Here is a 27,116-nt window from a genome sequence, read left to right as displayed (position 1 = left end):
CCGCGCCGCCACGCCTCCTCCCCCGAATCTTTTCACCCGAGTACTGAAGTACTCGAAAATCGCGGTGCTCGATCGAGTAAATACTCGAAACGAGTATATTCGCTCATCTCTATGCACAACCCTTTTTAATAAATGTAGCTATGAATACAGTGAGCACAGAGCTAAAAAAATTTGATATTTCTGGGGACGGTCATCTGTCAAAGCCTATACTTTAACATTTTTTGGTAGTCTGTATTGATCACAAGTGTCTTATACAGTCTTTCAAAAAAGGTCATCCTAGCCTCAGGATAGGCCATTATCTGACCGGTCGGGGTCCACCACATGGAATCCCCACCAGTCAGCTGACTAAGAGCGGCTGCACCCTCTTGAGTGTTTACATCTGAGCATGAACCAGTTTGTACTTAAAACTCAGATTTATTTATCGTGGCCATTCTGACTACTACAGGCTTGTTAATACTCAGATGTAAACACTAAAGAGGCTGCAACGCTTACATGAGCGCCGCGTCCCCTTTAATCAGCTAATTGGCAGGTATCCTAAATGGCAGACCCCCATTGGTCAGATATTGTTGGTCTATCAATTTTTTTTTTATTTCCGGGATTACTCCTTTAGAGATATTTCCATATAACAGATGATTTGTGAACCTTCGAATTTTGGATACTGTCACTGTATTAAAGAGTACCTGGTAGTATAGAATTTTTTGTATTCGAAGTAGCCTCTAAGCTTGAAGTCACGGTAGCTTTTCTCATAGAATTACTAAGCAAAACTTTAAAAAGAAATGTTTTTTCAAAAAATATTGCTGTTGATGTAAAAAACAAAAAAAAACCCACTTGTTGGAAACACAAGGTGTATCTAGTACCAGACAGAACATGTATTAGTTGCTTTAATATCAGTAACCTAGATTGTACATATTAAACGGCCCCCAAACCCGGGGAAGGGAGAAAAACAACTCAATAACTTGAATGTCCACACTTTCTTCTGTTGTAATTTTAACTTTTTAAATTTTGTAAATTTAAGTAAATAGTCACCAGTCATCATACATCCCCAGAAATCAGTCCAAATGACGCATGCTGGATAAGGCTCAGATAAGGGGTATATTTAAAAAAACAAAAAACAAAAAAAAACAACAAAAAACCCCAGGCTAAAATACAACATTGTAGGGTATGAATGTCAAATATGTGGGTTTGACTACCACCCTTATTAAAATGTTTCATATAGTATATCAAAAGTAATCTGTAAATTTACTTACATCTTGATGGATAAATGAATCTGTGTGCAAAAACTGTAGGCATACACATAGAAACTCAGGTATACTCACACTTGCAGGCATCAGAAGACGGGAAAAACAAAAAATAACTGAGTAACTTTATAAAAACAAAAACATCCATACACTAACAGAAAAAACAACATCTGAGAGAAAAGGGAGGTTAAAACAAAAAGAAAAAAAAGGGGGGGGGAGGGGTCTTAAAAATATAGTCTAGGAAGACTATAAAAAATATATATATAAAAATAAGAGCAACATTCTTCAGTGCAATAAGCAGTTAACTTAAAACAATGCAATATCCTTCTGGTCTCTCATTTTGCTATATTTGAAAAAAATATTTCAATACATACATCTATATGGGTGTGTATATATACACACACATACACACGGACACACTCACTCACACACACACAGTCTCAGATTTACATTGAAGTGTATTAGAGAGCACTGACTGCACACAATTACAGTGCGCATCCGACACATCAGGAAAGTTGTGTTCTTAACAATGGTGCAACTTTTGCAAAGTATAAAACGTAGGCTTATAAAAACAAAAATATTGGAGAAAGACAAAAACAAGACTTTTATCCTTTTCACGAGACTTGTATGGTATCACATTTTCAAGAAAACTATATAAAAAAAAAATGGACACTTGTCAAGCGCGTCTAAAGTTGCATTGCAGTTAAACAATACTGTGAGGCATTTGGGAAGGGTTGTGCCCTTCGATTTCCTAGTTATTACTGCACCAGGTAGAGAAATCAGCATTCCAAAACACACATGGGAATCACAAAAATATTCTCTATGGCAAACTTCTATTTGTATCAAACAGACCATGACCATATACATTGGGTGCTAAAACGCAAGTTAAGAGGATTAGCCTCCTGTTTGACCTTAAGGCATAAATATATGAAATCCAGACGGTAGCTCTTGAAATGTGTTCCTTTAGTGTTGTAGACCCTGTTAGTGTTAATGGTTCTGTGATAGTAATGCTCTTAGTGACTTGTGCAATTCCCATGCAGCTGGTCTTTGCTGCTTGTCCATGTTAACAGTGCAGGACAGACAAAGTGGTTGGCAAGACCACAGTCTTCTTCCGGCTTCCCGCTCAGTTCAAGGCCCGCTGCTTTATTGTGTGGAAGATCCAGTCCACTTTCGTTGTCCAGCCGCCATGATGGGCGTCATTCATCTGTTTCATGAAGTACTCCAGCGCTTCCTGTTCGGTTTTGTCTAGTGCCAGTGTCTTTCTAATGTAAGCTATGTCATCAAAAGACTGCAGTTCGGGCATACCAGAACCAAGCATCATCGAAAATAGATTGATGAACAGATTGGCATGCTGACGAATGGCCAAATAGGCTTTGTAGCACATCTCTTGAAATCTAGGAGGAGAAGACAATGTTTTATAAAGTGCATCTTCTGTAGCTTTACCATTAGGTCCCCAAATGCATCACTTTGAATAAAACTTCTTGCCAAGAAGTAAAACATTATTAAGCTTAAAAGCAGTTTATAGAAGAGGAGTGCTGCAACTTGTGAGCCATCACAGAAGTATTCCGCGCCCAATAGGACTCCTGGAGGACCCCGTAACTAGCTTTATTAGGACATGCTGTGACAATTACACCCACTAGCACAGATCTGATGCAGTAAAATACAGGGGCCAGATTACATTTTACCTGGCTCCCTGAAGTGGTTGTCTGCTATATATAACAAAAATGTCTAATAAAAAAAAAAAAAAGTCAAGTCCATTGTCAGAAATGGGTGCCCAGACTCCACTGTACAGCTACATCCAATAACTACCAAATCCTTACTGCTGAATTCTCCTCTTCAATAAAAAGGTTTGCCCGTGGCCCCATTTCCAATGAAGTATAAAGAAAATGCAGCAGGCGGGAATTAGTAGACTCCCATTTACCCAATAACTGCTCAGCACTCCAGCCCGGGTAAGAGCTCTGCGTCTGCGGGGGTGGGGTCGTCTTCTGCTCAGCACTGCAGCCCAGGTAAGAGCTCTGCAGCGTGGGGGTGGGGTGGGGGGGAGGAGCGTCATCCTGTGCTGCTCATAGCAGGTAAAGCGGGGGGGATGCTCTCTGAACACTGCCGCTGGAAACAGCTTTACAGAGGCGGCTGTGGATGTTGCAGGCGGGCGGGGGTGGATGTGGTGTCAGAAATGCTCTTAGCACCCGGCAAAGTGCTCGGAGCGTGGGGGAAGATTTTTTGCAGGCATGGAGGGTTAGTTTCAGTGTAAGTCTTACATTATTTGCTGCAAATGCTTGCATGTCACTGCAGAGCTGCTGTCACATCCAAGCATTTACAGCTAATAATGTAAGCCTTACACTGAAGCTAACCCTAACCCTCCATCCCAGCCATAACTCAATCCCAATGCTGCTAGGACCTTCCAGCGGCTAGCCAATCAGGAGGTTTGGGGGGGTTACATACCCCTTAGCTGTCACTGAAGGTCTCCAACCCTACTTCTGGTAGTGAAAAGATACAATAGTACCCACATAACTGTATCAAATAGCACTGCATGCACCTAGCTCAGGCTCTTACCTTTCAAAGTCCATGGTCTTCGTGCACTCTTGAATTCCTTTACTAATGACAATTAAAAAGTCCTGTGTTAAGACAAAGGGAACTCGCTCTCGCTTGTAACCAAATTTCTTCTTTTTGTGATCCAGAAAGTGCCCAAAATCTATGTGAAAAAGCTGACAAAAGAACAAAGTGTTAACACAGGGAAATGCTGAGTATTAGGGCAACGGCACCAAGCAAATGGTGCAGCTGCTACCATCTGTAGAACTACTTTACCTAAGGCCGGTCTCACATGAACAGATTGGATTCTACGATCAATGTCCTTGCGTATGATACGCAGACATTCAAATGCATTGACTTACGCCGTTTCACTCTCACTTGTGGGTTCAAATTGCGGATTCCGTGAGTGTAAGAAAAGTCACAGAATGCTCTATGTTACAGCGGATTCCGCGCGTATGAGCTCCATTAATGCGTCCATCTATGGATGTGTTCAATCCGCAGTGCATACACAAATACATTCGTACGCACAACACTAGGAGACCAGATACCAAATGGTCTTAAGAAAAAAAAAAAAAAAAACAAAACAGGAATTTGTGGGCAGACAATGCAAGACAGATTCTGGGGAGCAACCCACCCATCCAGACTGCTGTCTACAACCTCTGCTCATTCTTCTGGGCTCTTTCACAACAGTTTTTATTTTTTATTTATTAACCCTTTCCAATCCAATGTCGGGCCTGCCCCGACATCATTTTCCTCCACAGCTCCGATGTCGGGGCAGGCCCGACACTGCAGTGCAGGAGTGCATCTGCACCCGATCATCAGACACATCGGGTGCAGATACACTTATGCACTGGTCCCCATCGAGGACCCCCTAGGAGAAGGCAGAAAGGGTTAAAAACCCTTTCTGCCTTCTCTTTTACACATTACATAGCGCTCAATTAGCGCTATGTAATGCATAGAGATTCCGGTCGGCCGGCGATCATGTGACCGCCGGTGTTACCCGACCCCCCGGCGGTCACATGAACTTCGAGCCGGGAGCATGCACCATGGGGGGACCTGCTTACCTGACCGGCGTCTTGCGCGTTATCCTTCTGTCTCCCGGCCCGGCGATCATGTGACCGCCATGTGCCACCTGACCCCAGCGGTCACATGATCGCCAAGCCGGGAGGCAGAAGGAGAATGCGGAAGACGCCTGACAGGTAAGCAGGTCTCTCCACGGTGCAGTGAGCACCTGCACCCTCCTGAACTCTGTCAGTTCAGGAGGGTGCAGGGAAAATGTATGTTTTCTCACCCATTTTCCCCAGCTCCAATTTATTTGGAGCTGGGGAGAATGCGTGAGAAAAAATAAATGGATTGGAAAGGGTTAAGTGGTTTCTACTACTTCTGAAAAAAGTAGTATGAAACCAGCCAAACCTAGAGTATCCCATTCTGAAGGCTATCAGAACGTCTAACAACGACAGCACAAGAGAATATCGCCTGAGCGATAGGATGGTGTTTCCAGGGCGTTGGGCTACTTTATGAGGTCATTCACTGCTTGTGTTTGTTCATCCGCATGGACGACATGCTGTTATGGCCTTATGTCCGCATAGAAAACCACATGCATACGTGACCATACACAATTCGCCTCTGCACATGCACAAAAACAGACCAAAAATACAAACAAAAACACCACAAATACTAGGTCTTCACGTACTTGCCCATTATCTTTCACCATAATGTTACTGTTGTGACGATCACCTATTCCAAGAATAAAAGTGGCAACGCAGTAACCGGCACACGATCGCGTAAATAAGTCAATGGCAGCATCATACCTAAAGAAAAAAAAAAAAAAAAGAGGCAAATAGATTAATAATTCCCAATACTAAAACAGGATTTTTGTACTGTAAAATCCCTATCTTGTCACATTCGTTGGGGGATACAGGAAGATCTTAGGTATAGCTCCTGTCACTAGCTATACCCCACCTACAGGCACTGAGCTAAGTTAGTTTGTACAAAGCCAGTAAGAGAACCAATGAACACATGAAGACAATCAATACAGATCCTAACGTGAAACCATAAAAAGTAAGAACCAGGACAGATTGTGAATTATTTATTATTTTGGAGGCGTTCACACTACCAATGTAGGCAAGGAAAACACAACTGGTGGGTGCTGTCTTTCCCCAATGAACATGATGAGAGGAATTTCATGGCAAGTACAAATATGCTGTTTTCTTGTTCAGGTCATTGGGTGACAAAGGAAAACCTTGGGATGTTCAAAGTACCCAAGGGGGTGAGAAATGGGTAATAGCCCGTCACTCCCACTGGGAATAAGCAAGAGGCCGATCTGCTGGCAGCTGCCAAGTAAAGGCCCACTTACGAGGCGTGGCTAGCAGATGGCGGGATAGGTCTCTTCTCAGGCGAACTCCCGCTTCCCTCACCTTAATCAGCGCTCAGAGGCACCATTGAGCTGGAGAAGGTGACCGCCCGACATCCCATGGGCAAGAAGAAGCTCCCGCGCTCGCAGACCGGCACCCCGATGAGCCGTGGAGGCACCCTGGAGCGCTTTCTCAGCGGCGGAGGAGAGACCGCCGGCGGAGGCAAGATGGCGCCGGCTCCCGCAGGACACGAGTCACAGGAGCACCAGGACGGCGCTGAGCCGGCACAGCATACCGGAGGACCGGAGGAGAGGAAGAGCAGCCGGAACAAGCCAGGCACAAGCTCACCAACGGGGGAAGGAAGCTCCCAGCCGTGCAGAGGGAGAAAACAAGCCCAGAAGGAGGGAGACCGACCACCGGAGGGCGCAGTGAGTACTCCCAGCAGCAGCCCCTGCATAACGCACAGCTCTCCACTGCACACAGCCCAGACACCCATAGTTGATGGGGGTTGTAGTCCCCACTGGTCTCCCTCACAAGCATCAAGCCCAACAAGTAGCCCACCACATAAGGAAGGAAGGGGCCCCCCACACAATATAAATGAGGAGGCCTGGAAGAGCCGCATAATGGACATCCCCACAAAAACTGACCTCGACCAATTTTTTCTGAGACTAGAAGCATCTAATAAGAAAGCCTTAGAAAGCATCCACCAGGACATGCAACATCTGGGTCATCGCATACTACAAGTGGAGGAAGTACAGGAAGACACAGCAGCCATCCTAGAAACACATAGGCAAGCAATACAGGCGCAGGCAGACCAAATATCAGGCATCGTAATGCATCTAGATGACCTAGAAAATAGAAATAGGCGGAATAACGTACGAATCCGAGGCCTACCGGAGGAAGTGGAGGGGCAACACCTTGAAACGTGGGCTCAGTCCTTCTTCCAACAGTTACTAAACCGTAAATCGGACGAACGCATTGAAATTGATCGCATCCACAGGGCCCTCGGCCCTAGAGCAACGGACCCAAATAGGCCAAGAGACATTATTTGCAGAATACATTTTTTCTGAGATAAAGATGCAATCTTACGAAAGGCCAGAGAGAAGGGAGACCTACAACACGAGGGAAAGCCTATCATCCTCCTACAAGACCTTGCTCGCCATACATTACGAATGAGGGGAGCCCCAGACCCCTGCTGACAACCCTGAAAGCCAAGGGGATCCCATATAGATGGGGATTCCCTTTCTCACTAACTGCCAACAAAGATGGGAAAACAGCAGTGTTCCGGACAGCTGGTGACCTCCCCAACTTCTTAGGTACTCTCCAACTGCCTATGGTGGCAATACCCGACTGGCCCACAGTACCCACTGTCCTAGCCCCCACAGCCCAAGAACAATGGCAGACAGTGCGGCCCAGAATACAACGAGAGAAGCCCTCACCCAAAAATTCCTGAACCTGCCTCAGTACATCGCGGAAAGACAATTGTCTCCCTAAGGCCAAATACGTGCTTCCCTGACGAAACATTTGGAACCTCAGGGGAAATACCCCGCTACGAAACATAACCCCCAGCGAGAGTCGATATAAGAGACTGGCCAACAGTGGATCTCTGCTGGCCCCCTGAAACATGCGGGAACTTACCTTGTGTAGCTCAAAGCGGACAGTCTGCCTTACACACGGGCGAGGAATGACCTAAACCCATTTACGTTTGAAAACAGATTTTCCAGTTGTTATTAGCTCTGTTCTTGTTATACTGATTGGTGCCTCTGGTGCTTTAATCCAAGGCCCCAGACAGGGGCCGGTAGCAACCCGAAAGGGGTCGCGTTGTGGGGGGGACGCGGGGGGGCCAAGCCTGTCCTGACCGGTGCCTCCGCGTTCCTCACACAGGGCGACCATTCGCAGTTTATGCGAACACTGGTTCTTACTGACCAGTAGTTCCCCCCGACTACACACGCAGCAGCTGTACGCTGCGTAAGGCCCTGCCTTTTGGGCCTTTATTTACTAACTTTCTCTTTCTCACTAGGGCATAGCCACCTATGCCTAAACTCTCTACACCTTCTCCCCCTCCCTATACTAACCGGTCCACCCCTGACCTTCCGGTCTCAAATATCCACCTACCACTTGATATAAGAGGATGACTAATATTACCTTTTGTACTTTCAACGCCAGGGGTTTGAATGGGCCCGCCAAAAGAGGACAGATCATGGACCACCTGCACCGCAAGGGGACACTGATCGTCTTCTTCCAGGAGACGCATTTCCAGGAATCAAAACTACCTAACTGTAAATATAGACACTACACGACATGGTATCATAGTCCACATCCAGATAAGAAGGCGGGCGGCACATCTATAGCGATTCACAAACGTTTACCTCATAAACTATTAGAAATGGAGATAGACAAGAAGGGGAGATCCATATTTCTTAAAATCCAAGTAGACAATGAAATTTTAACGTTGGCGAATGTCTATTTTCCAAACCAGGAGCAGAAACGTTTTGGAGTCCGAGTACTGGGAGCCTTGGCGAACTTCGCGGGTGGATCTCCTATCATTCTCGGTGGAGACTTTAATCTGGCAATGGACCCAACCAGAGACACCTCCGGGGGTAAGTCGGGGATCTCCCCATCAGCACTACACAAAATCAGATCAGAACTAGCTAACCTTAAATTGATAGATCTGTGGAGGGTCCTGCACCCAGGAGAGAAGGACTTTAGTTTCCACTCTCTAGCCCACAATAGCTATCATAGGTTAGACTACCTATTTATATCCCATAATTTGTTAGATAGAACACCAACCTCAACCATGGGTTCCTTCATTTGGTCTGACCATGCTCCGGTCTGGGGATCACTACGTAGGAGGCAGGTGGGTGACTCGAGCCCATCCTGGCGACTTAATGATAACTTGCTAGAGGACGGGGCCTGTCTGCGGGACATACAGCAGGCTATCGACACATTCGTAGACATCCATAAAATGGACACCACATCTGCCCCACTGAAATGGGAAGCCCTCAAATGTGTGATCAGAGGAATCTGCATTTCCCACGGGGCACGTCTTAAAAAACTGAGGACGGCCAAGCTGGAGGGGCTCCTTGCCCAACTAAATAGGTTGGAGACAAACAACAAAACAACACCATCAGACGACATCACAGCAGAGATTTCAACAACTAGAATTAACATACTGCGCATCCCAGATCAGGCCTCACTATGCCAAAGAAACAAAACAAAAAGGTTGGCATTATGAGTACGGGGACAAAAGTGGTAAAGGCCTAGCTAGGGCGCTAAATCCCAGAACCCCCCAAACGTATGTTTTCGAGGTACATAAACCGGGAAAGGGAATAGTCCATAGCAATACGGAGATCCTCGATAGTTTCCAGGGGTACTACCAGGATTTATACAACCTCAGGAAACAGTCCGAGGAATCTGGAGGAGAGCTAGAAAGGGACAGGGACACATACGTGGCCAAACACACCCACACGCACATACCGAGAGAGGACACACAAGCACTAGAACAGGACTTCACCCTTGAGGAGCTGAAAGAAGCAATAACTTCACTAAAAATAGGGAAGAGTCCAGGCCCAGATGGCTTCTCGCCACGTTTCTATAAGATCTGCATGGATCGTTTGGCCCCTCTGATGCTGGAAACGTTCAATTCAATCTCAAGAACCTGTCCCTTCCCGGCACAAGCGTTGCAAGCAATCATTACGGTCATTCCCAAACCGGGTAAAGACCTAACATGTTGCGGAAGCTATAGACCGATCTCCTTATTAAACAAACATCGACACCAAACTATTCTCTAAATTAATAGCAGGACGCCTTCAAAACCATATCCCAACCCTGATCCATGGAGACCAGGTGGGCTTTGTGCCGGGAAGGGAAGCAGGAGACAATACCATAAGAACTATAGCCCTGGTCTCAAGGGCCATTAAGTCTAAAGACCCCTTGTGCCTGTTGTCAGTCGACGCTGAAAAAGCGTTCGACAGAGTGGAATGGAGTTTCTTGGAAACGGTGTTGAAGCAGATCGGACTAGGCCCAAGATTGTTAGGGTGGATTATGGCACTATGTAATAATCCTTCGGCGAGAATTCGGGTTAATGGTAAACTCGCACAACAGGTACAAATAGGAAATGGAACGAGACAGGGCTGCCCACTGTCCCCTTTTCTATATATCCTAGTGATGGAGACATTGGCAAATGCCCTCAGAACAAATCCCAGCATCAGAGGGGTACAGATAGCTAAAAACGAGCAGAAGACTGCATTATACGCCGACGACCTCCTAATATATTTATCAAACCCAAGGGTGGCCCTCCCCAACGTACTTGATGAATTCCAGAAATTTGGTCGACTTTCCAATTTTAAAGTTAATGTAAATAAGTCAGAAATCCTAAATGTCAACATACCTGAACAAGAGGAGGGAGCCCTGCGGGCGGCTTTCCCGTTCAAATGGAAGGAGGAAGGAATCAAATACCTAGGTATAAATATCACACCAAAACCAGAAGATCTCTTCATAAAAAACCACCAACCACTACTGACTAAAATTGAAAAAGACTTAGACAGGTGGCGAGCGGCACCTCTAACTTGGTTCGGCAGGATAAGTTCCGTAAAAATGAATGTCCTCCCTAGACTGCTGTATGTCATGCAGACGTTACCAATTTTTCTCCCGGCGACATTCCTAAACAGAGTCAGGAAACTGATAATGAGATTCATCTGGGGTTCAGGGAGACCCTCACGGAACTGGAGAGCTCTCACGGGACACAGGGAAAAAGGGGGCATGGGGATCCCAAATATGGCCTTATATTACAGGGCGACTCTGACCAGACGCATATTAGAGCCAACACAAGATAGATCACACAAACGATGGGTGACTATGGAGCGGGACGCAGCTCACTACTGTGTGACCGGTCTAATATGGATCCCGGGAAAGGGGAAATACAAAGACGCGGGCCTATCCCCATTCACAGAAGGGATATTCTCAGCTTGGATAGGATGGGCCACGAGGACGGGACTGATCAGGAGACCGGGCCCATTAACGCCGCTAGTGGGGAACAAGGACATCCCAACATTCTTTAAGGGCTCTCCACTGGTCAATATGCTGAAAGAGGGACAGTCAGTAGACATCCCCAGGGTAAGAGATATGACTAAGGAGGGTAGCATGAAAACATTAGAAGAGATCTTGGGGGGGAGAGGGTCCCCGACCGGAGCATGGTACCAATACATGCAGCTAGGCCATTACATAACATCGCTGGGAGGAACCCAACTATTAGGGGCCAACCCAACGCCCTTTGAAAGTTTATATATCCTTAACTCAACCGCAAAGGGAAGCACGTCCGATTTATATCAATTCATGGTGGGAAGGGACACACAGAAGAGCGGGATAGTATTAGAAAAGGAATGGGCAAAGGATTTGGGCTACTCACTCCAGGAGGCGGCCTGGAAAAAAACGTTCATCCTGACACACAAATTGAGTATATCCAGTAAAGCACAAGAGCTGAATTACAAGATCCTGATCAGATGGTACAGAACACCTGAGAGACTTGCCAGAATATACCCCCAGTACTCGGACTCATGTTGGAGATGCCAATCGGAAAGAGGTACCTTTGTACATATGTGGTGGTCATGTCCATTGGTCTGTCCTCTTTGGCGGGAGGTGGGTGCACTCTATGCATGGGTCGTGGGGAGACCCTTTCAGATGACGCCAGAAGTGGCTTTACTCTCAATGTTTCAGGGTTCCATATCAAGCGTTAAAAAATCATTGCTAAGGTTCTTTATACTTGCAACACGTCAGGTTATCGCGAAGAATTGGAAAGCGACTATTACATCCTCTAGACTAATGTGGCTGGAAACGATGGATCGTATAACTTATATGGAAGAATTAGCGGCTAGAGATGAACTACGGCACAACAAATATATAGCGACATGGAGTGCCTGGATCTCCCTGAGAGAGGCGGCAGAGGTACTCAACTGGACCCAAACAGGTTCGGTCCCCCCCTGACAGGGTCGTTCCACCCAGCTAGAAAAGGAATCAGTGGATGCGCGCGGGAATAGTAGGAAAAGGCAGGAAGGTCTTATCCCCCCCCCCTAACCTTTCCTCATAAACTCAAAATTTATTAACTTTCTATCCTTCTAACTCTCTTCTTTCTCGGACCAACGCACCTCGTGCCTCTTCTTGAGGTGCGTTGGACCATTTAATTGAGTTGATAGTTTTAGTTTTTCTTGAAAATGGTTCGGAAGAATGTAACTAGCTGAAAAGGAAAAAAAAGAACAGAACACAAGAACCAATTATTGAAAAGGTTTTATTTAATGTATCTACTTATAAGCTTAAGATTGTTGTATTGATGTAAGTTGGCCTGGAATGTAGGCCTGGTTGTTAATGGCATTCCAACAATATACAAAATAAATAAATACATTTTGAACATAAAGGCCCATTTACACGGGCCGATTGCTCAAAGGACAGTTTGAGTGATCATTTTGCATAAACTTTAAAGTAGCTACTCAGCTACTTAAGAGCAATTAAGTGTGCAAATGAAGCCTTTACTGAAAGCAGTTAATAGCCTGAGGGCTCTTATCTGCATTCAGATCCTTTGTTCTCCAGGGAAAAACAATGCTATCAGCACTCCCTGTGGAGAACTGCTGATAAGGCTGAAGGAGATTTTTTTAGGTTGGACTGAATTTAACGATCAGCTAGCAGTACACGAGAAGTGCGCGATGGGCGCACATTTAGACGCAACGATTTTTGCTAAAACGATCGCCTTTTAGATTCTTTAGTGATCATCGCTCCATGTAAATGGACCTTAATACTTCCTGCAGAAGTAGTAACAAGGACATAATACTGAGGGGCTGCTGCTAAGTCTTTGGCTTTGTGTTCTTTTATTTCTGTGGTAACGAATGTTACATCACATGAAAGCCTTGTGTCTAATATAGGTTTTCAAAATCTTGTGTTTGTAGCTTATGTGATCTAGGCACGCAGAAAAACAAAATGGCGGCGTCTAAGGCGATATTCACAGCAAATGAGAGCAGAGGAGTGATAAAAATCTTGTTTCTGCAAGGAAAGTCCACGAAGGATATTCATGGTGATATGTGGCAGACATTGGGGGATCAATGCCCTTCATATTCTACACTTAAGAACTGGGTTGCCTAATTTAAAATGGGCCACTTCAGCACCAATGATGAGGAACGTCCTGGACGACCGAGAGAGGTTGTTGTTTCGGAGATCGTCGATGCTGTGCACAACCTCATACTGGAGAATCGGCGAATTTCAGCTAAAGGAATAGCAGACATCATGGGGATTTCTCGTGAACGTGTTTGGACATGAAGAAGCTATCTGCAAAGTGGGTCCCCAAATGTTTGACAACAGATCAGAAAAGCATGCGAGCTAAAACTTCCAGGTCCATTAGTCAGCGTTTCCGGACTGATAAGAACTTCCTGGATCGACTGGTCACTATGGATGAGACCCGGATTTATTTGTATCACTCTGAAACCAAGGAGCAGTCAAAAGTGTGGAGGCACAGTGGTTCTCCTCGTCCAAAGAAGTTCAGCCACTAAGGTGATTGCGTCTGTGTTCGGGGATAAGGAGGGCGTGCTGCTAGTGGATCACCTTCAAAATGGTTCCACCATCAATGCAAGATATTACATTGAACTTTTGGACCAAATGAAGACAGCTCTGAAGGCCAAAAGGCGCAGCAAGCTGTCCAAAGGAATGTTGTTCCTGCAAGACAACGCCTCCGCTCACACTGCACAAGCGATCACGGCAAAACTGGTGGAGCTAGGCTTCCAGCGGGTTGACAACCCACCTCATTCACCAGCTCTAGCTCCCTCCAACTATTATCTGTTTCCAAACCTGAAGAAACACCTCAAGGGTACTAAATTTCAAACCATTTCTGATGCCATGGCTGCTATGGATGACTGGTTTGAGGCACAACCGAAATCCTTCTTTTCGCAAGGCTTACAGAACTTGGAATACCGATGTAAGAAGTGTGTTGGCATCAGTGGAGAGTATGTGGAATAAATGTAAAGTTTAATCTTCGTATCTTGTTTGTTTCTGGGTAAAGCCAAAGACTTATCAGCAGTCCCTTGTACATTGGCCATGATCAAGAGTGTCTGCACACATAGTTGGGTGGCCCAATGAGAGGGAACATGCCCTTGTTCTATAACAGTATGCCCTACTGAAGATAAATATGTGCAGATTAACTGGTGACAGATACAAATCAGAGTTATGCTTGCCAAAGAGCACAGATATCTAAGGTGGAGAGGGAGAGGCAGACAAACTTGATCCTCAGATAGCTGGAGATACAGGTGGAAAAAAAAAAAAAAAAAAAGGAGGTAGAAGAAGAAAGTACTGAGTGTTTTCCAGTTTGCTGGTTAGGAAAAAGGCAAACTACTATTATCATGGTTGAATGCACGCTGAGAACAGGAATTTCAATCTGGATCTTCTCCAGAACACCAGAACCCACCATGTGAACGGCCCTGTGCTCGACAGGTGATGGTGTTTCTACGGCTGCCTGCTCCTAGAAGTAGGTTAGGAGAGCGGCGCAGAGGCAGACTTTCCACTTGTTCGCAATCACATGTAAAAAGGACAAGGAAACGAACAAGGAAGGTCTGGTGTCTGAAGGACAGAAGAGAACCGGGAAGAAACAAGTGGACGACGCCCAGGTAAGATACTATCGGGAACTGTCCCGCTAGAGAATGGCCGGAAGGCCCCTAGGTCAGTGCTCACAGTGAAGAGTGCACTGAACAAGGGTCAGGAGGCTCCATGTCACTGTGGCATTGTACCATACAGTAGGACTGTTCCCAGAAGGAAAAGGTGAGGAGTTGAAAGGAGGTATGGATTTTCTGAAGCTTCAATGTCCAAGGCACATATGCTGTATAGAGTGGTGTTTTTTTGTTTATTTTTTGCAAAAGTGCAATGAAGATCAGTCTCAAGGATGAGCAATAATAATAAAAAAATAAAAAAAAAATAAACAAAAAACACACGTGTTGCCTAGAGCTTAGATACTGAGGAATGAGATGCAGTACTATACGAAATCAGTTACCACATGCAGGGAGGAAGGGATGTAGCATCCTGACATTGCTGAACAACCAGCCTGTGGAAAGCAACCTAGCAGAAAAGAGAAGGGTAACGTACAACAGAGTGCTTGTAGGAATTTGTCAGGTAGGAGTACATTGAATGTATGTGTGTGTCCAACTTCTCTTGACGTGGAGGTCTTGCGTTACTGAAAATGATAGGAAACATTTTACCCTTTCAAGGGCAGGAATTGCAAATACTGCAGTGGTCCAACTTAATGGTCCACCATTGCTGCAACTAAGCGGACCAGTGCCCGCTATAGAGCAACCTAAAGTTGTCAGAAGCCTGTGCTGCAATGGACAGCGCTAAAATCACCCACTGAGGTATAAGTGGAAGAGAGGTCTTAACATACCTTCACAGCATAGTGCACTGCAATTGGTAGCATATCCCTACAACAATGTACTGTACAAGGAAACCTGGATGAAAACCACTTTCCGACTGCCAAGCAGCAGCTCCCCTTTTTTTTTTTTTTTAAGCAAGAAGGACAAAAAAAAGTCAGGATCAAAAACTGAGAATCGCCCATAAACATGTATAGAAATGAACAGAAGATCAGACAAAGCCCCACAAGACAAACTCACGTTTCTCCTTTGTTTTTATCCCTGAGCCACTGATGCAACGTATGACTGTTGAACTGCAGAGCACCTTTCAATCCTCCTTTACATTGAATTTGCATAATAGTATGAGAACATCTGACCACTTCAATAAGTCCTACGCAATCACCGATGGAGAGGCACCCATATGGCAGCATCCTGAAAGAGACGACATTATGTAAAGACCAAGAACTACATTAGGTATCTAACTGTTGCAACCAAAGAACGGTAGTTTTTGGGTTAGAAACAGTGGTGTGCAGAGAAAACCGCTGGAAGGAGCGCTTCCCCTTCGTTTTAGGGATTTCTGAGGGTCCCAGCAGTTGGACCACCAACAGACAGAGATAAGATATGTTTCTCAATAGTCACATTTTCAACATTTAATATATTATATAAAACCAGGAAGTGAAGAGGCTCTATATTTGATGCCAATCCTATTCGTTTTTTCCCCCCATGTGTTTACAAAAAAGAAAACAAAAGTCGCACAAAAAAAACCAAAACTATTTTTCAGATTAGAGCCACACTCGCTTATGTGGCCAAGGCCTTAAATTTTTACCATTTTTGCTCTCATCTGTAACCATGGCAAAAGAGCATTTACTTACCGTAAATCAAGTCCCTGATTTTGCCAAATACTTTCCATAATCCTTAAGATTTGAAGAGTCAGCATATCTTGACGCAAGTCTGAAAAAAAAATAATATATATGTATTCAGTAGTGTCCGAGAAACTGCAGGCCCACGTGAACGTAATTTCATCAAATAATACGCAGTGAATGAAGTTAATGAAATTACATTGATTTTCATTGACCCTCTCACACTGGCGGTTTATTAGTTCATATAACATGTGCATAAAGAAACCCAACATTCTATTTTACCATGTATTATGTGCGACTGAGTCCTATTCTCCATGGGTGCGTAATAAACGCTACACGTACACAATTACATTACGTATGTGCGGCGTCTATACGCAATCTCGCTAAGTGACACACAATTACATTACGTATGTGCGGCGTCTATACGCAATCTCGCTAAGTGACAGAGTGGGAAATTTAAAAAAACCAAAAAAAAAACCCAACAAGTCGGACTGTGCATGTAGGAAATAAGTGACATGTATGCAGTGATATGCCTGCACATCACTGGCTCAACCCAGCGGTAAAAAGCTGCGTTATTCATGCAGCGTTTTACTCATACTCTCGTGTAAGCCGGCCCTTACGTAAATTTGAAGGAGAACTCCAACCAAAACACAGTTTCCAATGTGCTTCATTAAGAAATTCCATGTTTCAGTCTCCTACTTGTTCTTTCTCTCGCTGCTTCTCCATATATCACACTGCGTTTGTTGCACAGTAAACTTAGACTCAGACGCTAGTGACTTTTTCTACTTGAGTCTATAGGGATCTAGGCATTACAGAACTGCATGAACTATACCACACAGATTCCTCACGGCGTGGGCGAGTTTTCAGAAACTCCATATCATAGTTACAATAAAGGTAATCAGTTCAGCCTCCCCGATCATACACTTATGGCCTCCCATAGTATTTAGATTACAGAGGGAAGGATAATGTCACTGTACTCCCAGCACATTTTTCACATAAGTCCAGAGTGTCACAGACAATTAGGTAACCCAGAGATAGAAAGTTGTGTCTATGCTAGAGATCTTTAATCTTTTGCCTGCCAAGGACATATCTCATACATCCTTGCAGGAAGGAACATCACTAGCCAAGAACATCTGAAATATGTCCTTGCTATTACTCGCTCTCCCTGAATGTATTACTAGAGCTGCAGCCAGAGCTTTGGTCTTGGTCTTGTTTTAAAGCCATTTAAAAGAATGTCGATAAAGCTTGAGATAAAGCTTTAGGCTAAAGGCCCATTTACACTGGACGAATGTCAGGCAAACGATGCCCGACACTCGTCCCCACGCTGCTGTACAGGACCGAGTATCGCTGGCTCTCTAACAGAGCACCCAGCGGGGGGCTCGGGTGGCCGGAGATTTCACTCCTCACGGTCCCCCTCTCCATTCACCTAACACAGCGGCTGTTCAGTACTGATCATCGGTCAAGCCAACTTTAACCTCAGCAAGCAAGGAGGAGCAGAAAGGAGAGGGCAGAGGTGGAAGTGCTGAGAGGTTGCAGGGAGAGGCATAGATCCTCGTCTGTCCCTGTATAACAAACCCGTGCATGACATATACACAAACATCAATAAAGTCTAAACATTTTACACTGCACCCTGTACCTAGTCTTCAGTGTAAAATATGCTCAACGCTTCTCTATAGCTACACGCATCAATGTCCATTGTGAGGACAATCCCTTAAACCCATTAAAAGCTGCAGGGTGTATAGTTACATCCTGCAGCTTCAGGGTGTGAATAGAGAGAGATCGCAGGGCGATTCCGTTCCATATAACGCGGGTGCTGGCTGTTTTTTTTTCAGCTGACACCCGCCCGCAACAGCTCTGATAAGCAGCGCCGCTCATTGGAGCTGCTAATCCTTTAAATGCCGCAGTAAATTCTGACATGGCCATTTTAATGCCCTGACCGATGTTCGGGGGTCCAATATGGCCGCCTGTGACGAGATTGAAGGTTGCCGTGTGGTTATCATGGAAGCCAGGGGCCTTCTGTGGTGTGGTTTGAAAAAATGCCTGCCAAATCGCAGTATAATGTAATGCTATGGCATTGTATTATACTGCAGGAGCAATCAAACGATCGCAAGTTCTTGTCCCCAATGGGGGCTTTAAAAAAAACAAAAACCTTAAAATTTAAGTTTAAAAAAAGTTTTACTAATTATTTAAAAAAAATGAAAAAGAGGTAATAAAAAAAGTGTAACCCCCCCCCCCTTTTGCCATATTTAGAATAAAGGAATCGAAATCATAAAAAACAAACACATATTTGGTATCGCTACGTTCGTAAAAGTCCGATCTATCAAAGTAACATATTAACCCCACACAGTGAATGTTATCAAAAGATTTAAAAAAAACCCAAATCCTAAGACATCTACGTCGATTGATAAATAAAAGAGTAAGGCTTTATAAAAGCACAAATATTTGTTGTCTTGTTTGTTATGGCTGTCTATGATAATTTCAGGAGTTCATCCGCACCTACTATATAGTCTCCAGATTCCCCTGTAAAACTTCTGAGCCCTCTCAGCTATTAATGGCAGTAATGTTCACACACGTTGTAAAGTTATACTATGTTTGGAAAGGTCCATTACTAATCCTTTTTCATCAAAAATGTGAACATGAAATGTGAAGTGTTTAGGACTGCACTACCGGAATTTAGTAACACAAACACTGCACTACTAACTAGCCTATCGCTCATGCCGGGTCAGACTCGGACTCTAAAATCTCACAGCGGAATCAGACCCGGTACCCCCCAGAGACCGTATACTCACCTATCCGGATCTGCTGCGAGTGTCTCGCCTAGCAAGCCAGAGCACATGCACAGAGATTTCAGCAATGTTACATTAATGCCTCCTGTCCACAGACAGAGCGGGATATGCCTGCGGTTTTACGCTGCGGGAATAAACAAAGTCGTCCCCGCTGGCGTTCGCAGAAAAACACGTTTTTTTACAGCATTTTTCCGCAGTTTTCATTGATACTATATTAACGGAAACCTCCCGCTGCGGAAAAACGCAGTAAAATAGAACATGCCGCCATTTTTTCCCCCATGGCGTAAGTCTGCGGCAGAATCTCGCATGTGAGGACTGAGCCATTAGGTTCAATAAAACCTAATGGCTGCGTTATTCCGCCGCGGGGAACGCAGCATAAATCCGTTCATAGGCAATAGCCTTAGGCCTCATGTCCACGGGGAAAATCAGATCCGCTGCAGATTCTCCATGGAGAATCTGCAGCGGGTCCCTCCTGCCCCGCGGACATGAGCGCTGAAAATAATAAATAAGAATAAACTCACCTCCCATCCGCTCCGTTTCTTCTCTTCGCTGCGGCGTCATCTTCTGTGCGTCGCGGCCGGATCTTCTTTCTTCGGCTCGGCGGATGTGCAGGATGACGTCGGTGACGTGCCCCGCGAATGCGCCGGCCCGAAGCAAAATGATCCGGCCGCGACTGAGAGAAGATGGCGCCGCGGAGAAGAGAAGAACCGGAGCATGTGAGTAAACTCTGATTTTTGTCTCCCGCGGATCCGGACGGCTTCCATAGGCTTCAATAGAAGCCCGCGGGAGCCGTCCCCGCGGGAGACCCGCATGAAAATGGAGCATGGTCCGGATTTTTTCATGCTCCATTTTTTTTTTAATTCCTTTTATTGACGATCCGCGGGTATTTATCTACCCCGCGGGTGGTCAATGCATCCCTATGGGATGCGGATCCGCGGGCAGGAGAAGAGTTGAAATCCGCTGCGGATTTGAATTCTTATTTTGCCCGTGGACATGAGCCCTTAAGAATAACTACTTTCACATTTTGGGAATATGATAGTAAACACAATTTGTTACACAGTACTAATTCTGAAAGTAAGCCCTTCATACATGATACACATCTCTAATTCTACGTACCATCTCCATTTTTAAAGATTATCTCGTTATTCAGAAACAGCATTTCAGACATAATATCAGGGTTCTCCCAGTTTAGCCAGAGTGGTCTTTTTGCAGAAGACATTATTCTGCATTCTTCAAGCCTAAAGAGCAAAAGACTGATTTAGCAAACGTATCTGAAGGCCAGCTGTGATCAGACGAGCAGGAAAGCCAGGGAACAAAAGGAAGGAGGGAAAGGAAAAAACACCAACATGGAAATACCTGAGATTCCCCAACTGATGTGCAGGGTTGAGAGGTGAGGTAAAACCTTGTAATGCATCCATAAAATCTGGCCTCTTCATTTGCTCAACCAGAAACTTCATTTGCACCTACAACAAATGTCTATTAATATACCACAAGTGCAATACAAGATCTATAAAGCAATGTCGTAAGTGCCAACTATGTAAAAAGAAGGCGGCCTATTTTACATGGGCAACAGCGATATCGCTGCAAGAAAACCACCACATGTGAGATATTGCTGTGTTTTCTCACGGCATCGCTGCTATTTAGTCACATGACTTTGCTGGGATTTTTGAGGGGGCTTGAAATATAATCCTTACCCAGAAAATAAGCCCTAGCTGCATTTAAAAAAAACAAAAAACACATTACCTTAACAGGCGCTGTCCACTCCCCTATACTTCTCCTCCCAGAACTCCGCCATACTTGTTTGCAGTCTTTAGCCGCCGCTTCCTGGTTGGGGGTGAGAGTGTTCATAAATTCTGCCTCTAGGAAGTGCTGGCTCTGATTCGTTGGAGCGCTGAGGTTCAGCCAATCAATGCAGCGCTTGATGAACAAATCACAGCCATCGCATTGAATGGCTGTGATTGGTTCTCGAGTGCTGCAGCTCAGTCAATCAGAGCCAGTGCTTCCTGAAGGCCGGATTTATGAACCCCCTAACCAGGAAGTGGAGGCTAAAGACTGCAAACAAGTGCGGTGGAGTTTCAGGAGGTGAAGTGCAAGGGAGCAGACACACACACACACAATCTTTTTTTTTTTGTTTTTTTAAACGCAGCTAGGGCTTATTTTAGGCTAAACAGTAGGACTTCCTCCTGTTAAAGTTGCATTGCACGAAAAATCGAGATTTTGTGCGATGCAACACTAACAAAGGCTTCATAGGGAAACAAGGGCTACAAAGAAAAAACAAACAAAAAAAAACAACACACATGCAAATCGTGGCTGTATACAGTATGCTGCGGTTTTTTCCCCTCACAAGACAGCATCAGGCAAAACATTGCTAATGCGCAGGAACCCATAGGAAAGCAAGGCCTTCATATACATGCGATTTGTGGCGCTGTTGCATCGCGAGAAAAAAAACGCACAATTTTGTAGCCTATGTGAGAGCAGCCTAAAACTGGACACAGACCACTATATAACTACACTAAACTATACAACCGCTTATACTGTCAAAAATAAAATAGGCAAGCAGCAACATAACTAGAGATTTTCTTCCATCACAACCAAACCTTTTTTTGCAGGGGCATTAATGCCACTAAAATACAGGGTTAAGGAAGGGTCTCATGGACCCTGCACTTACTTTATGTGGCTCATCCTTCTTCTCCTGCTTGAGGATGTCAGTGAGGTTAATCAGTTTCTCCATGGCCTCCACTTGTCGGCTTAAATGCTTGAGGTACATGCCGCAGGCTCTGCAGTAGGATTCCAGCAACAGCCCAAACCTCTGGCTGACCGTTTTGTTGTGCATTTCTGACCTACCGAGAATTTAACAGCCATCAGTGCTAGATAAATGGAAGACGTTTCTATAGTATTAGTGATGAAGCGCTGCTTTAACATGCATGGCCAGATCCTAAACAAGACATTTACATGTGTGGTGGATTTGCTGAGGATTTTCCTCAGTAAAGCTGCAGAATATCTGTAGCGGCAAAACCCACAAATGGTAAGGTTTAGGTTGCACCAAAATCTGCACCAAATCCACAACATTTTGTAGCAATACAAAAGCTGATATTTTGGGACAAATTGGAACAAACACTATCCCAATAGCCTAGGGACAAGATAAGTGTTCCCTCCAAGCAGATACTCCAACAAAAAACAGCCGGGAATAGACGCTTCAGTTTATCACCTCACCAGCCATGTTGCATACTAGCAAGGACCATAAACGGTTCCTATACATTTTTTTTTTTTTTTAATTTTTTTTTAAGAGGGCAGGGTTAAGCAATAATGAGACTCACACAAGCCTCAAATCAAAATTGCAGCACAAAACAGTCACCCCCTCTTTCCCCTCAACGAGTTCCATCAGCCAGGTATGTGGCTAAATCATCCCGAGAGCTAGTAGTACAGGCCTCCCTCTATGACACCAGAGCCTAAAGATCCCAAAAGCTGGATAAAGTAGCAAAAAATAAAAACACTCAGCCTTGGTGTTAGGCTGGTGGTGCATCAGTCTCTCTGGACATCCAAGAAAGCCCCTACGCATGCGCCAGAAATGCCGCTGACGTACATCCATCAGAGGACACGGGAGCGGTAGGTCAGGTCACGTTAACCTCTTTCCAACCAAGTAGAATGTAAAAATGGAAGGCGTGTGATTCATTGGCCGCACACAAATGATAAATTACTCCCATAAAATAGATGCAAATGATGGACACCCCCATGTATATTGGGGGAAAAAATGAGTAAAATAGTACTTCATTTAGGGGACAGAGTCAAAACCAAATCTATAAAATGATCCAAGCATGACTAACATATTTCATAGTAAAAGGCCAAGTATAAAATTCATGAACTTATAAAAAAATGACTTACAAAAGGTTATTTTCAACCAATGACTTTCCCACCAAATCAAATGAACGGGGGCAAAGACAGCATCCCATTGATGCCTTTATGGTAGCAACCGTCCATTCTGAATATCCAGGCCATCTCCTATCCACGTCCCCCATTCTGTCTAGTCTGCTTCATACCATGAAAGCAGTGAGTTGTGATCTTTTTTATGATGCTCTTCTACATGTGCAGCCAGAGGAGTATGTGCATTCCAATTTATATTGCCAGTGTGTGCCAAAATGCTTCTTTTAACCCTTTCCAATCCAATTTGCATCCTGGTTTTCCTAGGGGGCTTACTCTTTTTCTGCCATTATACAACAGTGCTATATGCTGGCTAAAGCCAGTACTGCATGAGGTGACATGTTGGGTAGGCTCCGACAGCTGAGCGGCTGGCAATATACAGTAAGAGAACCCGGACGTTTTCCAACATTGGAGCTGCACAGCCTTAAATCGTAATGTCTTCAGAGGTCAGACAGTGGGTTGGAAAGGGTTAAATTATTGATTTGTTTCCCCCACATAATTACACAAACATAGGTAAGTCGCCAGATAAACAAGCAATTTATAAATTCTCCGTTTAAGTATTTCATCCCAATAGCTGTGCTTTCAAGGCTCTATTTACATGCTTTGCACCCAGCACATCTGAAAGTCCCATTAGACGCATGAGAGTGTAACCACATAACAGGTTGACTTCTGGGACCAAGATGGCTGTGCACTAGCTGATCTCTCAAATTTCACCCACGCCGGTTAATACCGCTGATAGATCTGCATCACCTTGTAAAATATCCAATACCGCTAAAAAAATCTTTTGTACGTCACTAGCCTTAGTGTCATAGGTTCCTATCATCCTAACCGTTCGATTCTGTTCCCAACAGGTCCAGGGAATCAGTAGGTTCTCCCTTCTTTGGGCACACGCAAAATTGTAAGCAAAATCGATTACATCCTACGGGTAGTTTATAGACCTCTCTTTTGCATATCCATGGCTTTTACAACAAAATCATGTTTTGACTTTAACCCCTTCATGACATGGCCTATTTTGAGCTTAAGGACGCAACAATTTTTGGTGGATTTTCTTCTCCGTTTATCAAAAGTCATAACTTTTTTATTTTTCCGTCGACGCGGCCGTATGAGGGCTTGTTTTTTGCGTGGCGAACTGTAGTTTTTATCGGTGCCACTTTTCGGTACATAGACTATATTGTAAAACTTTTTTTTTTTTTTTTTTTTTTAATGATAGCAGGGAGAGAAAACGCATCAATTCTGCCATAGATTTTTAAATTTTTTTACAGCGTTAATTATGCAGCATAAATGAGACATTCCATTTTTTCTGCGGGTCGGTACGGTTACAACGATACCAAAATTCTAACATTTTTTTTAGGTTTTCCCACTTTTCTGCAATAAAAACCCTTTTTCTTGGAAATTTTTTTTTTCTAAATCGCTGCATTCAAAGTCCCGTAACTTTTTTATTTTTTGATGTACGGAGCTCTGTGAGGGCTTATTTTTTGCGAGACAAGCTGTAGATTTTATTAGTACCATTTTGGGGTACATATGGCTTTTTTGATCACTTTTATTGCGTTTTTAGTGAGGCAAAATGCTAAGAATTCGCATTTTGCCTCAGTTTTTTAGCGTTTTTTTCCGTGCACAGTCAAAAGCATGTGCAACTTATTGTACGCGTCGTTACGGACGCGACAATACCAAATATGTGGGATTTTATATTTTTTTTTACCTTTTTTTATGCTAATCTGAGAAAAAGGCATAAAAAAATTGTTTGTTTTTTTACTCTTTTTTTACATTTTTTTAATCTTTGTTTTTTTTACACTGTTTGTGTCCCTCTGAGGGACTTTAACCACTGCCCTGATGATCGCTGTTATAAGGCATGGCAGAGCTACTGCTCTCCCATGCCTTATCGCTTATACAGCGATCCTAGGCATAGGCAATACAGGACGCCAGTGTCTGGCGTCCTGTTGCCATGGTGACAGGCCGGGCTCTCGCTACTTAGATCGCGGCAGGGGAGGGGTTAATAGCGGGGGGCGTATCTCCGATGCCCCCCCGCTGTTGCAGCGGGACGCCGGCTGTGACTGACAGCCGGCTCCCGCTGCGGGATAGCGCGTGATCCCGCGCTGGATCACACGTGATCCCGCGCTGGATCACACGTGATCCCACGCTATCTCCAGGACGTAAGTTTACGCCCTGTTGCGGGAAGTACCAGGCTGCCAGGACGTAAACTTACGCCCTGCAGCGGGAAGGGGTTAACATAGGAACTGTCCTTTGGGAATGCTATTCTTGAGGGGAATGGGATTAGGGCTTTCCCAATTAAGGGGACTGTGGCATTTTCTAGAGTATCTGCATTGAGGAAACAATTTTATCTTGTCCCCAGGCGCCTGGGCTAGGATCTGATAGGCAGTAGGCCCTTATCTTTGCAGATTTAGAGGTTTTACACCTCTAGCAAAATTCTTAAGATTCCTTGGATTTGGCATTTAATTGCCCAAGTGACCTAAAGTGGTTCGCATTTTCTTGAGATTATTGGGGCTTCCTAAATATTTCTGCGCATTGTCAAGTCCTAATCAATCAACTTGTTTTTAATTATATCTGGAATAAAAGGTCAAGTTTTAAAGGTTTCCCTGTGAAATTAAATTTAGCAGGGGCACCAAAAATGTAGTGGACTGCACAGATTACTTCCTAATGTATGTAAGCCCTGCCGGTGGTTCTATGCCGATCACCAAGCACTCTCATTGATCTAGATTACCACGTTTTAAAGTGTACTTGTTTCACAGCACAGCCCTTTAAGCAAGTAATGTTAAATGGTTCTTGAACAATTAGTAAATTGAAGTCTTGAATTGTTAGTTCTGCACCAAGTTCATGTTCAATAATGAGGAGACATCCAGTAAGAAACATGTAGGAATATAACTAGAGAAAGCACGGACCACCACAGCATCACTTCGCCTATAGCCCCACAAGTACGGTGCACATAGAAAGGAGTAAGGATACACAGGTTTACAGCTGGAAACCTACTTCAAATGCCAGAAAAAGAAATGTCCAATTCTCTGATTGGTTAGGGCCTTCTTCAGTAGAAATCGAACTAGTAAATTGTCCAAGTACTGTTCATACTTGAGAACCTACACAAGACAATAGAACACGATCATCTATATACATATTCGTTGAAGTAAAGTTAATATATAAACTATTGCATGTAATCAAATAAAGTTCTAAGTATGAATCATCTAAATCTTAACCCATCATGAAGTTCATCCTGCCTGAACCACGGTCAGCATGTCGCCAGGACAGTATGAGCCTGGTGTCCAGTTCCATTTAAAGAAGGTCTATACTCAGACATCACAATACAAAACTTTGTTATTAAAGTGGATGTCAATTTTTTAGGTTCAAAAATGTTTTATTAAGCGTTTTTTAACATAAGCAAATATACATTGGCATAAATGAAAGGGGGATAACCGGGAGGGTATGGGTAAGGGTTAGGAGGGGAGGGGGTGGGAGGGTAGTCGTGAACTATACTCAGTTCGATGGCAATGTATATGTAGGACAAATTGATCGTCTTCTGAATCGGTCTCTGTAATCCAAAGGTCCAGCAGCCTAGTTTCCTCACACAAGACAAAGTCTCTCGGGTTTCAGATTTCGCTATCCAGTTGAAGGCCCTAGTTTAACACCTTCCCTCTTGGATGTCAATTTTTTTTTTTAAATACATTTCTATTTGAAAGGACGCCTGAAAGCAAACTCATCAAAAGTTGTCCTGCTTGTAATCTGCTAGGAATGTGGCCAAAAATGTTACATTTTTCTATGGCGTCACCATAGGAGAGATAAAGCATTACAGGTTGTCAATTCAAGTCAATAGATTGTCTGTGTAATGCAAGGGCAGGCTGGATCCTCCAGAGACGATCTTTATACCAGCTCTCTCTGTAGCTCCGAGGGTCCTGAATGAGGGACTACTTTCTATTAACCCAGAATACTCTAATAGGGTATTTGAGAGTGGGTCTATTAAACCAGACAATCATTTAAAAAAATGGTTACACCTGATGAGGCTGGTGTCCTTACTTTGAAAATACATGTCAGCATTGCTATATAATCATTTTTAAAG

General features: G+C 44.3%; 1 protein-coding gene across 1 annotated transcript in view; it reads right to left on the bottom strand.

Annotated features, from left to right (window-relative positions):
- Window positions 1-867: 867 nt before the first annotated feature.
- Window positions 868-27,116, bottom strand: part of PIK3CA (phosphatidylinositol-4,5-bisphosphate 3-kinase catalytic subunit alpha) — a 53,369-nt gene continuing 27,120 nt past the window's right edge. The window contains exons 13-21 of the mRNA XM_066601405.1: window positions 26,039-26,142; window positions 21,804-21,975; window positions 20,492-20,598; window positions 20,252-20,373; window positions 16,362-16,440; window positions 15,751-15,921; window positions 5,461-5,578; window positions 3,792-3,943; window positions 868-2,632 (exon numbers count right to left, since the gene is read on the bottom strand). Of these exons, the coding sequence (XP_066457502.1) occupies window positions 2,362-2,632; window positions 3,792-3,943; window positions 5,461-5,578; window positions 15,751-15,921; window positions 16,362-16,440; window positions 20,252-20,373; window positions 20,492-20,598; window positions 21,804-21,975; window positions 26,039-26,142 (1,296 nt within the window). The 3' untranslated portion in view covers window positions 868-2,361. The remainder of the gene's footprint in view (window positions 2,633-3,791; window positions 3,944-5,460; window positions 5,579-15,750; window positions 15,922-16,361; window positions 16,441-20,251; window positions 20,374-20,491; window positions 20,599-21,803; window positions 21,976-26,038; window positions 26,143-27,116) is intronic.

This window comes from Eleutherodactylus coqui, chromosome 1, assembly GCF_035609145.1.
Source record: "Eleutherodactylus coqui strain aEleCoq1 chromosome 1, aEleCoq1.hap1, whole genome shotgun sequence".
NCBI classification, from domain to species: Eukaryota; Metazoa; Chordata; class Amphibia; order Anura; family Eleutherodactylidae; genus Eleutherodactylus; species Eleutherodactylus coqui.
This window is presented reverse-complemented; position numbering and strand designations above follow the sequence as displayed.